At 48.1% G+C, this 13542-nt stretch overlaps 1 protein-coding gene across 3 annotated transcripts in view; it reads left to right on the top strand.

Annotated features, from left to right (window-relative positions):
* The window catches only part of GAB3 (GRB2 associated binding protein 3), a 65454-nt gene that overhangs the window by 35175 nt on the left and 16737 nt on the right, over window positions 1–13542 (top strand). For all 3 annotated transcript variants that reach the window (XR_009488253.1, XM_059859150.1, XM_059859148.1), the window contains exon 2: window positions 9437–9740. Coding sequence is in view for 2 of the 3 variants with exons in the window: in XM_059859150.1 (XP_059715133.1) it covers window positions 9437–9740 (304 nt within the window). In the remaining variant the exon portion in view is untranslated. The remainder of the gene's footprint in view (window positions 1–9436; window positions 9741–13542) is intronic.

Genomic DNA, 13542 nt, shown 5'->3' with positions numbered 1-13542 from the left:
AGGCAGCACTAATTTCATATTGATTGATCCTTAGACTTCCTGTACATGAGCTCAAAGAGGCCTGCACATATTTGCAGGGCAGCTGTTCACAAGGAAAGCTCCAAGCTTTCAGCACCACTGCTGTCAAAATAGGAGGAAGAATGGAGGTGTGATGCCCTGGGCTGGCAGTGGGGAGCGCACTCATTGGCTCCATGCCTGTTGCAGGATGCCACTGTTGAAAAAATACATTGAAAATGGATTGCCATCCTGCAATGGCATGAAAATGGATTGCCATCCTGCCACCAGGATGGCAATCCACCAATCCATCCAACACACTTCTCGGGTGTTTTACTGCTGTGTGTTTCACAGGCAAGGCTTTATCAGCCTGCAGCCATCAGCCTAGAGCCATCTCTGTAGCCTGGGACAGTGGTGGGCAGTGAGCTCTGTCAAGTGATGGGGTGACACTGAGGTCCTGCCTGCCCTACAGACTCAGGACAAAACCCTGTGAGGCCATTTGATGTATATCAGCCCCCTGGGTGAGGTGGAGCTGTGTGGTTTTCCGCTGTGGCAGTGTTTGTTGTAGCTGGGATCAGTCAGTGAGCTCCTCCCCACAGCAAGATCTTGTGGGATAAGATACTCCATCAGCATCCTCCCCTGTGAACTCCATGGACCCATGTGGGCAGCATGACCACAGCACCCACATTTCTTCTCTGTGGGAGAGCCCCTTGATACCCACCCACGGGGAGCCATGGGGAAAGCGAGGAGGGCACAGCACCGCTGCTCCTCTGCAGCCCACAGGGTCCTGTGAACAACTCCTACCTGCATGAGGAGCAGAGAGTTGCTGTGCCACCTTGCCAGTGTCCTCAGGGGAAACCTCTCATCAAAATGACTGTGAGGAGCACAGTTCTTTATTGCCCTTATTAAAGGACAGGGCACCTGAGTGAAATGATATTTCTTCATCCAAATGTCTGGCTCCTTTCTGCCTCTCCAAAATGAAGTGGTTTCATTATTGATTTTACCTTCAGAACTTTTCTTATCTTCTGCAAGTATTTTAAGAACATAAAGTTCCCAAGTTTTTGGGTCCCTATGACTTTGACCCTCCATGCCCAAACAAATCCATTAGAGTAACAAAGAATCTTCACGTTTATTAAGTAGCAGTGACTGACTCAGATGCAGATGTTTGTTTATGTAAAGCACCATAGATATTATGGATTAGGATGTAGAGCAGGCAATGGGAATGTGTGTAGGTTAGCAGGCAACGTACGACTGCGGGATTTTTTTCTACTTTTTTTAAAATGTGTGTCATCTTTTCTTCGCAAACCACAGATTCCTTCATGTAAAGAAACAGAAACAAAGGACACGTCTCTGCTTCTACAGGATGTCCTCTAAGGTGCTTTATTACAAAGCTCTCATTGCACTTAAAGTGCAGGAAATTTTCTGACTGGTGTTTTTAGTCAATTAACATACCTGTATCACCTTGAAAGGAAGAAGGTATTTCCCCTTGTACTACGTACCCATCACGTCTCCTCTGAGGGTTCATGGTGACTTTCTTGAAACAGGGCTCATTTAGAGTCATTCTGAAACTACACAGTCAGAACGTGGCAGATGGAAATCCATTGTGAGGCTGTAGCCTGTCCTGAGCTCGCTGTGTGACAGCCCTTTGAACAGGGTGAGCCACAGCATTTGTGCCAGTCTGTGTGGAAAGTTGTTTTATATGGAAACACTGGTTAGCTCAGAGCTTTTTCCCACCAGAGCTGAGCCCTAGCCTTGAGAAAGCAGAGGTGCAGTGGGCACCAGGCAGGGAGAGGGAGAGCCAACACCCACAATCGAGAATGCCCCTCAACTTCCAGGCACCCAAGCAAAGGGAGAAAAATTACTGCAAAAAATCTTATTTTATTCTCCAGATTAAATAGAATTACATGCCCATGGAGGCAGAGGAAGGGCCTAAGGGAGGAGTATCTCTCTCTGAAATTGAGTATTTATTGATTTTTCTTTCCCAGTCATAAAGCATGAGTTTCAGCCTATCACTGCTGAAGACATTTGTGAGAGCTGAGTGGAAAATATGGGAGACAAAATCCAAGAGAAGCATTAAACCAGTAAATGATGGACAGTGAGCTCATCTGCTCCCAGAGTGCTCCACAGGGACACCCTGGAAGGGACAAGCAGGCAGCCTCATCAGCGAGAGATTAATTCTGTAGAGCTGATAGGTGCTGCAGACCAACAGCCACAACTGAAACAGCAAAACCATAACTCCAACTGGGGGACAGGCTGTGAGGTTTAAGAGTGGTGGTCTTTTTCATCTGATTTCTGTGAGCGAGTAAATCAAGTGTTACAACCAAGCACTGCAGGCTGCCAAGGTGGGAGCCTTTCTGCAAGGGTCTCACATTCTGAGGAGCATGTGCTGCATGGAACTGGCCCTTTGCTCTGGAAAGAGTGGCACAAGGAGCTCCCAACAACATCCTTTTTGAACATGAGGATGTTTGCTGGGAGCTGGTCCTGAGTCCTTGCCAGTGCACAGATTCCTCTTGCAGGGACCGTGCTCCGCAGCCCCACTCTGCAGGCAGGGAACCTCTGTTAACATACATGGTCTTAGTGGGCTTAGAATCAGCTACTTACAAACCTGACTACATATGAATTTTAACTTCCTCTTTTGGGCTTTTTATAGGAAATGCTATAAAGTTCCGCTTAACTTCTTTTTTCCACAGGAATATGTTTAAAAACTGTTCTCTAAAAAAGACAAGTTGTGAAAACTTGTCTCAAGTGCTGGCACTCCCATGGGACTATCATCCTGCAGCTCTGCTAGTTCTCTTGCCCCAGGGGTGGTGGCTTAAGCTGTGGGCCCACAGTGAGTGGCAGTAGGAGCACTGTGCACTGCACTGAAGCTCCCAGCCCTCAACCAGCTGTGGGAGAGAAGCCATGCCAAACCCTTCTCCGGTGGGATTTGCTGCTTTCCCCTCTCCAAGGGATTTTGCAGGATGAGAGCAATTCCCAATAGTCATTCCTTTTGCAGCCATCCCTATCAGTGAGTCTCAAACTCTTCTTTGAGTGCCAGAGGCCCTGCAGCAGGCATGGGGATCAGCACACATCCTGTGCCATGTCCTTGCAGCCTGTCCTGCCTGCAAGGCCACCAGGCAGGCAAGGAACCAGCACACAGCCACCTTTCTTTCTGCTTCACTCTGCCATCCCCTTTGCTGCATTCTGTAAAATGAAGATTATCCTCACGGGGGAGTTGTAAGCATTAATATAGCTGGTCAAGAATTTCACGTTTGGTTTGTTGGTTGTTCTGTGTTTTGTTGTTAAAACCAAAAAAAAATCAAAACTCACAGGGCAAATTAGATTTCAGGCCAATTTACCTCACTGAGCTTATATGTCCTCTAATAAATTATTTAGATCTCAAATACTGGATATGTTGTACAAACAAATGAGAACATGGTCCTCAGGCAGAAGGTAAGTGATGAAGGTCCTTGGCTAAACCTTTTCAGCTTTCATTCTGCCCTGTTCACTAGCCAGCTGTTTTTCAGCTCAGAACAGGTTTGCTCGTGGCTTTTGTCTGACAGTGCTGAGGTAGAGCAAATGTTCACATGTAAGAGCAGCCCTCTAAACCTCACACCACTCATTCAGCAGAAGCAGAGACGTCAGATTGTGGAAGGAGCAATCTCTTTCTTGGAAACCCTACTGAAATGGAAACAGAGCTGTTCCTCTTTCTTTTAGATGTGACTCTGGAATTCCCAAAGTCAAAAATTCAGGAGCAAGATGAAAACACTGATAGCTTGTGTTACACAAAGGAATGTGCTGGCAGCCAACCAATGCTGCTGCAAATTCTTTTTTTCTTTTGGCATTGAACTGTTTCACTTACAAAGGGCAGATGAAAATTGTTCTAGATTGATGTTGGCTCTTGTGGTAGTTGTTTTTCTCTGATACAGCGTTCTCTAGTGCCCACAGGGCTTTTGAGGATGTGTAAACTTCTAATCATCCTATCACTCCTTCATCAAGAAAATAATAATTTCATGAGGCCCCAAAATAAATGTAATAGTTTGGATGGAATAGCCTGGATGCAAGGAACGTTTCCATAGTGCAACTGAGTGCCAGGAATCAGTACCTATTGAAGTATATCCTTCATCTCAGCCATGGGAGTGCAGTCTTTCACCCTTAAATTGATGCACATTCTCTTGTCAGTTTGGCAGCATGTGCAGCACTAGACTAAATATTGGCAGATATTATTGGCTCTGACCAGCTGAAATAAATCCCTGCTCAGCACAGCCCAGCCACTCTGGCCCTGCTGCCTCCTTGGGTGTCCCCACTGGCCTCAAGCCACTGCAGGGACTCCCAGGGTCTCTCTCAGCCTGGTACCAACACCCTCAGCAGACACAGGGACAATCCTGTAACAGGGAAAGGAGGAGGCAGGCTTGTGACTGGAAAATGGTAAAAAAGAGCCTACCAAGGATGTACAGCTGTATAAAACCCAGCCTGCTCTGCCCTGGGGCTGGGGACTGGAGAGAAGGACAAGTGCCTGCCCTGTGGAAAGGGACTGTGAGGGGCCAAGCAGCCTCTGCACCAGGGTGTGTGAGCTGCTGAGGCTCTGAGAGATAAAACTGCTGCTGCTGACTCATCTGGCCAGGGCTTGTCACTGCTGGGCTCCCAGAGACCCCAGTGTGCTGCATCCCTAACCCTGGGGAAGGGAGGTGTACAGCAGACTGCAGGCAAATGCCAGGAAAATGAGGAGAGGATATTTGACTCAGAGATAAGAGCCTCCTGCTGCAAGGTGTGCCAGAACCAAAACCCCTGCTTTGCCTATGCCACAGAACAGGGCAAGTCCTGTGTACTGGCAGTGGCAAACCTGCTCCTGTCCAAAAACCTAGTGCACTGTCACTCAGCATTGTAGGATAAGCAAAAGGGTTTTGGAGCCAACGTTTTGTGAGTAAAGGCACATACTGGGGAAAGTTTCAGAATGGAAATTAGTCTGAGGAGGCAGTGATGGGACTGGATATGTCAAATGTGAGAGGATGTGTAAAAGATGGTCCTTCAACCCCACCCATGCAGGTAACTGTGTCATGTCAGCAGCTGGTGCCACTTTTTGCTTAGAAAGTGGAGGACAGAAAACGGAGTCCAGAGAGCTGGGATGTGTGCAGTTGTAGTTTGATGGTACAATGAAGCTGATCTTAAGAGCAAGCATGCAGGGAAGAGGTGTTCTCATCCTCTCCCACCTTTCTATGCCCTCTCTGGTGCTGGGTGCCTGTGTCCAGCCAAGGCTGTGTGCTGGGGCAGTGGGCTGGCAGCACTCCCCATTTCCCAGTGTTGGGTGAGGTGGTGTCTGCTGCTTTTGCTCCCTCAGACAACTCTTTGGTGTCAGGCACAGAACATCCCTGGCACATGGCAGCAGGTGAGCTCACCAGGTGGCTCCAGCAGACTCCCCATTGTCCCATGCCACTGCCACTCTGCCATGGCACCTGATTTCAAGAGGGCTTGAGTGCTTAAAAGTGTGCAAATGTTGATTCACCTGCACTGCTGGCTGAGCCTCCATGCCTCTCCCTGCCCTGTGCTCCAGGCTCAGCAGAGGTTGGCAGCACAGACAGTATTTGCTTTGGTCCCTGTAGTGGGATAGAATATAAGAAAATAAAGACAGTGCAGAAAGTAATCTTACCCCTAAGGAGTTGCAGCTGGGCCAATTACCAAAGATTAGGAACAGGCCTGACTTTAGCAGACCACAGCTGTAAGCAATGAGAAGAAGAGTGCTATAAAAGAGTGGGGTGGGTGGTTGGGAAGGGAACTGGAATCAGCTGGCTGCTTTGTGGAGAAGAGTCAGTGCTCTGAGGAGCTGCCCATGAGAACACCAAGAAGGTACAAAACCTTTGTGATAAGATGACAACAGGTCCCTGCAGCTCCATGAGGCTGAGAGCACATTAATGTTTGGGACGCTCCACAGTGGCACCCAAGGGCTGTTGACTTACCCCAGCTTGTGGCATCACCAAAGGGCAGTTCCTCCATCTCACTCCACCCCTCCTTTCCTGCACATGGCTGTAGTCCCTCTGTAGCCCCCCACAAGAACAATCTCCTTGTTTTTCAGCCGGCCAGGGCAGCCTGGCTCCCTGGGCCCCACCGCCAGCCTGGGGAAGGTGCTGAGGCCGCCCTGTGGGAGAGGAGCGGGGCCCACCCTGCCCGAGGGCCTGCAGATCTGGGCAGCTATCTGCCATTGTTTCCCCTCAGCCCTGCTCTCACGGCTGCTCAGCTGTGATAGCCACTGTTGGCTCCCAAAGACCTAGCCCCCTGCTCTCCTCTCCCATCACGAGCTCTCTGACAGGGCACCTCTCCATGTCCAGCCTTGCAGGCCCAGCCCCATGGCAAAGCTGCTCAGGCTGTGTATCCCCAGGTTAGCAGGCAGCTCCTCACCTCTCCATGTCCAGCCTTGCAGGCCCAGCCCCATGGCAAAGCTGCTCAAGCTGTGTATCCCCAGGTTAGCAGGCAGCTCCTTGGGGACAGAGCCAAGCCAGCTCAGCCACAGCCCCTCACACACGCCCCAGCCAGCCTTGCTGTCTCATGGAGGCACCATGGGCTTTCCCCCAAAGCACAGCAGCACTTTTCTCTGTTCTCTCACCAGCTGCCTGGCTTGTGCTAAACGCAGCCTACACACTCCTTTGGAATCATGAAAACCAAAATGCTTGGAAATGAAATCAGGTACTGGGCTGTCCTGCCTCGGGATGTTGCAACAACCAGCAGCAGGTAGCCCTGAGCTTCCACCTTTCCCCAGCTGCCAGCTGGGTGCCAGGCAGCAGCTGCTCCTGTATCCCTTCCCTCCCCAGTTTGCTCAGATGTAGGGGATTTCTATCCAATTTCCATCTGCAGGAGCCAGGTGTATTTAAGCTGCAAGGCTGACAGCTTTGGGAGGGGGGAAAAAATAGGGGGTTTTGTGGTAAAGCTGGTGGGGTTTTTCACCTTACTGCCTCAGCAGTCTGCTTCTCTGGGTGGCAAAGGAGCAGTGCTGGTTTGTCTCACATCTTCTGAAACGTTTCTCTTGTTGTTTAGGGTGAGGGTGTGTTAGGAGATGTGATCTTTCTGCCCTGAGCTATCTATGGGGAGTGTATTGAGCCTGTGCAGGACTTGGATTGCAGGTGACAGAGATTTGGGCTCCTTTTGGTACCGTACACGAGGTACCTGCTGGCCCATGCTCTGGTGTGGTATCTGGCTAGTCTAGAAAGTTCCTTCTCCATTAAACATTTTTCTTTTTTCTGTTTCATTTTTCTCTTTTTCCCTGTTTTCCACAAAATTATGCTTGTCTAAGATGTGTCAGTTACCTGTTATCTCTAGCTACTTCTAGCAGAGAACAAATCACTTTCACACTTTAATAGGTCAGTGGGGGCAAGACTTAATTTTCTTTGTGCAGTACACTTTGCACCTCATCTCTTCTTCCTGTTTTTTCCTGATATGATGCCCCAGTCTGTATGCTCCTCCCATACACAGGCTTGCTAAGCCTTGAAAGAGCTTTTTCCATGATATTTTATTCTCTGTTCTCTATATTTGAAGAATCATTTGCTTTGAAAAAGAGATTGAGGTACTGCCAGGCTGAACAGACTTACTACTTAGATAAATTTTTGAGTGAATATTGACAGCCTGTGAAAAGCTGGCTGCACTGCACAAAAACCCAAAAAAATATTTGAAGTACAAAAAGAAATGCTTTTTCCTGACATAACAATTGTTAATATTCTTTTGTTGCTCATTTTTACTGTCACCATGCCTATGGGAACTCAGCATCAGCAGCATCTAGCATCAGCAGTGCCTAGAATATCTTAAACTGTGCCAGTAAGGACTCTTACATCTTACTGAAAGCAGCCTGAACTCAGGTATTTTGTCTTAAAATTGAATGGTCGCCTGTCTTTAAACTGACAGATCCACTTTTTGCAAAATGAGTGTGATTTTTAACTCAAACACAAGCTACCACATCATTGTGACAAAGTCCTTTTGCCAGGAGTTCTCAGGTAAGTTTCAGGTAGGGAGGTTCTGGTAGTAGTGGTTGTTCAGAAGTTCCTTTCAGTGAACTTTTAACTCCAGTGAAGGCAGGTGGAGCAGCCAGTGTCTGTGCAGCTGTTGGAGGTCTCTGAGCAGCGTATGAGCCCCTGCGCCTTTTCCAGGTTTCCATCTGAGCTGAGGCAGCTGCAGCCTTAGCTGTGGCTGTTCCCTGGCCTGGCTGGTTTGGGCATGACATATCCAACAGTTTTTATGGAGTTTGGCAAGGGTGAATGTCCTGATGTCTTATTTTGGCTTTTCCCTGTGGGACAGAGATCAGGATTGATTTCTTCTGGCCCAGAGTAGGTGTTGGTGACAGCTGTAATCAACACAGAGGTGCTTATACTGTTGATGAACAAAAGCAGCTGCTGGGAAAAAAAAGGGGAAAGTATATTACTTTTTGCCTAGAAACAGGCATGTAGCTTAATAGAGTGATGTTGCAGGACTTCATTTAAGCCTGTATGGGACCCTTACAATCAGTCACAAGGGTCAGAAAACATCAGTGCCTGCCAGGTTTTCTTCAGCCTGACAGTGCCTGTGTAAATAACTGTCCTTTTGTAAGCTGCTGAAGTTTTCTGTTTTTAGCACTACAGCTCACTCAGGGGTTTGTTCTGAGCTTTCAGAAGTAATTGGCAGCTCATAAACAGCTTTGTAATAGCACTGAAAACCATAGGAGGGGAGCTGCACAGGGTATCTGGAGCTCTGGGCTTTGCTGGGCAAAAGGCACTTGTTTCCAGCTATGTGCAGTTCTTGGTATTTTCATTTTACAAAAAAAATTGTGTTCTATCTTCTATGGATGAGGCAGTGATGTACTGGATCACCTTGATTGCATCATGTTGGCAGGGTGAGGGAAAGGGACAATGTTCATCTTGATCTCCCAGGGACAACCCTCTGCCTGTCTTCCTATCTCCAATGCAAGCTGATAGCAAGTGCATCAAATAAAAATCACAATTTGGCCAGCTTATCAAAACAGCTATAAAACCTGAAAGAAAATAAGCATGGAGCAAAAGTCCTATGAGATGCAGCTAAAGGAACTCAGGTTGTTCAGCCTGGAGAAGAGAGGCCTGAGGGAGGACCTTATTGCTCTATAACCTGAAAGAAGGTTGTGGCCAGGTGGGGGTCAGGCTCTTCTCCCAGGTAATGAGCAGCAGGACAAGACAAAACAGCTTCAGGTTGTTTCAGGGGAGGTTTAGTTTGGACATTAGGAAAAATTTCTCCACAGAAAAGCTGGTTAAGCATTGGAACGGGCTGCCCAGGGAATTGGTGGAGTCACCATCCCTGGAATTCTGGAAAACGCATGCAGGTGTGGTGTTCAGGAACATGGTTTAGTGATGGGCTTGGGAGCGCTGGGTTGATGCCTGGGTTCAATGAGCTGAGGGGTCTTTTGAAGCCCTGCAGATGCTGTGTGTGGTGGTTGCTGCAGTGGTGTTTGGCACTGAAGCTGTTTGTGCCCCTGCAGGCCTGGCGGAAGCGCTGGTTCGTGCTGCGCAGGGGCCGCATGAGCGGGAACCCCGACGTGCTGGAGTACTACAGGAACAGCCACTCCAGAAAGCCCATCCGCACCATCGACCTCAATGAGTGCGAAGTGCTCAAGCACTCGGGGCCCAACTTCATCAGGAAGGAATTCCAGAACAACTTTGTCTTCATCGTGAGGACCACCTACCGCACCTTCTACCTGGTAGCCAAGACTGAGGAGGAGATGCAGATCTGGGTGCGCAACATCAGCCAGATCTGTAACTTTGGACACCTGGAAGATGGAACAGGTAAGATCACGCTCACCTTGGAGGCTGGGAGAATGCCCAGGAGGCATGGACCTTGCTGTCAGGCTGGGCAGGTGGAAGAGTACTGTAGCTCCATACAGACTGAGATGCTGCTAAACCCTGACCTGATTCTCTGTCCCTGCTCTGCTGCTGGGTGGAAATACTCACCGGCTGCTGGTCTCACTTTGATGAAGCAATTCTTCCTTAATAAGAAAAGGGGCTCTTTATGTGAAAAGCTGACTGTTATCTTCTGGGGCCATTTATTTCATTATGTGTCCTGTATTTAGTTAGGCTTAATGTAAGACACCTGTTCCAGGAAAGCATCCTGCAAAACTCTCATTTTCTCAGACTTTGCTGGGTGTGGAACGTGCACAGACTTTAGTGTATGTGCATGTACATAAATCAATGACAGAAATACTAAGCTGCCTTAGTCTGCTAATAAGAGAAAACAAAGAAAAGGCAGAGGATAGGAGTGTTAGAAGTGTGTGTATAGACTTAAGAGATGGTCCTGCCAGTGAAGCATCACGGCAGCTCTTTTGCCAGGTCCTACACCTGTATATACTCAGCAGAGTGAATTTCTTGACAAGCTGCCAAGAATTAACCACTCCAAGATGGATGTAGTAATTAAAGTGGGGACCTGTACCATCATTAGCTTACCTTTTAAATGAGACAATCAGGCTCAGATAACAGCAATCTGTCTTTCCCTTGACAATTCCAAGGGGCAGATACAGCAGCAATTTGAGAGTTGCAGAGGAAGTGAGTCAGAACGAAGCCTTCAGTGTGATAAAAGGCAATGCAGGAGTAGAAGGGGCCATGGAGGGACAGGAGCCTCCAGGCAGTAATGTGTTTGGGGGTATCATGTGTGGCCAGGCAATTTATCCTTCCTTGGTCTTCGTGCTGCTGCATTCAGAGTGCTGCTGCTGTCTGCAAGTGCTGCATGGCCACACCATTACCAAGCAACTTGATAAGAAACAAAAGGCTATGGGAGAGGTTTTATTTTGATTTATCATGGTTCCTGGTATTGCTTAGCTGCCTTTTGAGTAGTGTCTTCTGAGGGAAATGGGAGTGGCAAGAACACTGCAGTGGTCCTGTTACAAACGTGATGCCTGTTCTTTTCCCATTCACTTCAGAAACCACCATGAAAACTTGCTGACAGATTATGTGTCAGTACAAGCTGCCCATGAATACAAATTTCAAAGTAGCTCTGGTAGGGATTGGAGTCTACTGCCCTTTGGAGACTGGATGGAATTAGGGATATTCAGTAACCACCTTCCTATTGTTCTGCCTTTGTTGATGCTGAGTTGTTGCTCTTGGGTTGTTATTTCTGGTGCAGGTTTATTTGCGATAGAGTTTTACCAGATACTCTGAAATTAAGGTAAACCCTTCTATGTAAAAGAGAAAAATAATTTTTTGTCTCTCAAATGTGTAGGCAGCCTTGTCTTGGGCACTTTGTGAGGATATTCATGGGTATGTGATCTGTGGCAGAGGAGCTAAGACAGTGGCTGTCCCGGACAGATGCATGTACACTGGGAAATGCCTTCTCTGTTTTGCTGGTGCAGTGCACTATTGCTTGTAAGACTTGCACATGGACAATACTCAGAGTATTACACATTGGTGTTTCTCTCTGAGCAAAGATTGCCAGTATGGGCACTGATGGATGAGAAATGACAGCTCTTGCAGCAGCAGTTGGGAAAGCTGACACTCCAGCTTTCCAAGGCAGATATTACCCCCCAAGAAGTTCAGCACTGCTGAGCATTTGCCTTGATTCAGTACAAAGTCTGGCACTTGAACTTGCAGCCCTCATCAAGGATGGTGTGAGCTAAGCCTCCAGACATGCACTTACTGTGTCTCTAATGCCAAATAGCTCCTAAGAGCTTCTATTTATCCTGCAGCTCCTGCCATTGAGCTCAGGTCTGGGGTGTATCCAGGTCAGGCTGCCAAGCACATCCAGATCCACTGATTTAAATCTGCACAGCTCCAAAAATTGCACATCACATTTCAAACAGTTGCTAATTGCTTCAGCTTTTCAGGATCTCCTAAATTCTCCAAAGCCTGTAGGTTTAAACAAATTACCCTTTAAAATTAACATTAGAAAAGAAAAGCCCTATTAAATGCCACGATATTTTAACTTAAATGTTACTGCTTTATAAAATACTAGTCCCTGCTATGAGTCATATCACTCTTAATCTGTGCATTGCTGAAAATTTGCTGTGAATGAGACCAAAACACAATCTGCTGCTTTCTCTTCTTAGTGCCCAAAGTATTGCCACAGGTTTATGCAGTGACTCAGCTTTAAGGGCTGTCCTGTTGTTCCCAGTTAGTCCCTTCCAGCAACAAAGGATAAAAAGCCAGGGTCCCCGCTCCAGAGGTGTTGGCAGCCAGATGCAGAGTGAAGTTACAAAAGCCATGGCTCCTGTGAGCACAGCTCTGTAGTCAACAAGAGAGGGGACAGCTGGGAGGCAGAGATGATATGGCAGCTCCAGGCAGATGTCAGGAAGCACCTGGGAGGGTGGCTGTCAGGAAGGACTTGCCAGCAGCACTCACACACTGCTGCCACCAGAAAGTGCTGCTGGCTGTGCTGGAAATGACAGGGGAGCTGGCACCTTTGGGGAGTCAGCTGGAGGAGAGAGGAAGAGGCCTTGCTCCTGGTTTTCCTACCCTATCTCAGCAAAATCCTGCTTCCATCTTTGGTGAAATCTCCCAATAGAGCCATCATTCCCCAGCCCCACAGGATCCATGGCCGTGCAGGGGACTGGGAGGATGCTTGGCCCGAGTGTCTGGGGCAGGGGAGGGGATGAAATGTGGCTGTGGGACAGCAGGGGCACAGTTTATCCCATGTGCAAGCTGAAGTGTGACTAATTGACACAATCCAGCGTACCAGCTTTTCATTGGAGAAATTAGTGGGAAGGTTGTTCAAGCAGCTTCATTAGGAAGCCTTACTGTTATGATTTCTACCTCCTTGGTATGTCAGTGCAGCCTTGGGGGTGGTTGATGTGAGAAGAACACCCCTGTTCCACCGTGTCCCTGCACTGCTGTTGCACCATTGGGGAGGGGGCTGGGGTCTGTAGCAGAAGGGAAAAGCCTTCTGTTTCTCCAAGCAATGGCCCTTCACTGATGGGAGAGGTCACTGTGGAAGATGCTGTGCAGCCTCTGTGGTGACCTTCTCCATAATTGCAGGGCAGAAATGTTTGGTGTTAGTACCCACCAAAGCAGTTATTTTGGCAGCTGAAGTCTCTTGCTGTCTCTCTGGCAAAGGGGGTGGCAGGCACCAAACCTATTCTCTGCCTTCTCACTGTTGAAAGTAGCCATGCATAATTTATTCTGCCCAGCTGCTGTCGTGGTAGTTTTAAGGCACACGATTCGGTTACCAGCAGAGCTGGCAGGGACAGGAACAGTCTGTGAGGAGCTGCCTGCAGGTCCCTGAGCCCCTGAAGGTCAGGAAAGGGCAGGTCTGTGCTGTCCCCACCCCTCCCTCCTGCTCACAGCCGTTGCCATGTGGTCTGCAGCTCACAGCCTTTCCTGATGGGATAATCCATGGCTAAACCCTGTGAGTACCAGATGGAGTTCAGGCCTGTTCGTTCTCTGTGTTAATAACTCAGAATGTCATTAATTTCTTTCTTATGAGTCGTGGCAGTTTTAGTTGTTGGTTTGCTGAGGTTTTTTTAAATGTAGTCAGATGGTGAACATGCTTTTCTGAGATCCCATGGGAGTTAGCCCAGTGTATGTTTGATCATTGTCAGCTTGCAAGACAGCTCTGAGTCCTAGATTGAAAAGCAGACTTACTGTCTGAGCCAGCACGATGAAC

The sequence above is a fragment of the Haemorhous mexicanus genome, chromosome 14, assembly GCF_027477595.1.
Source record: "Haemorhous mexicanus isolate bHaeMex1 chromosome 14, bHaeMex1.pri, whole genome shotgun sequence".
NCBI classification, from domain to species: Eukaryota; Metazoa; Chordata; class Aves; order Passeriformes; family Fringillidae; genus Haemorhous; species Haemorhous mexicanus.
The sequence above is the reverse complement of the archived record's forward strand: the minus strand, read 5'-3'. Positions and strand labels throughout refer to the sequence as shown.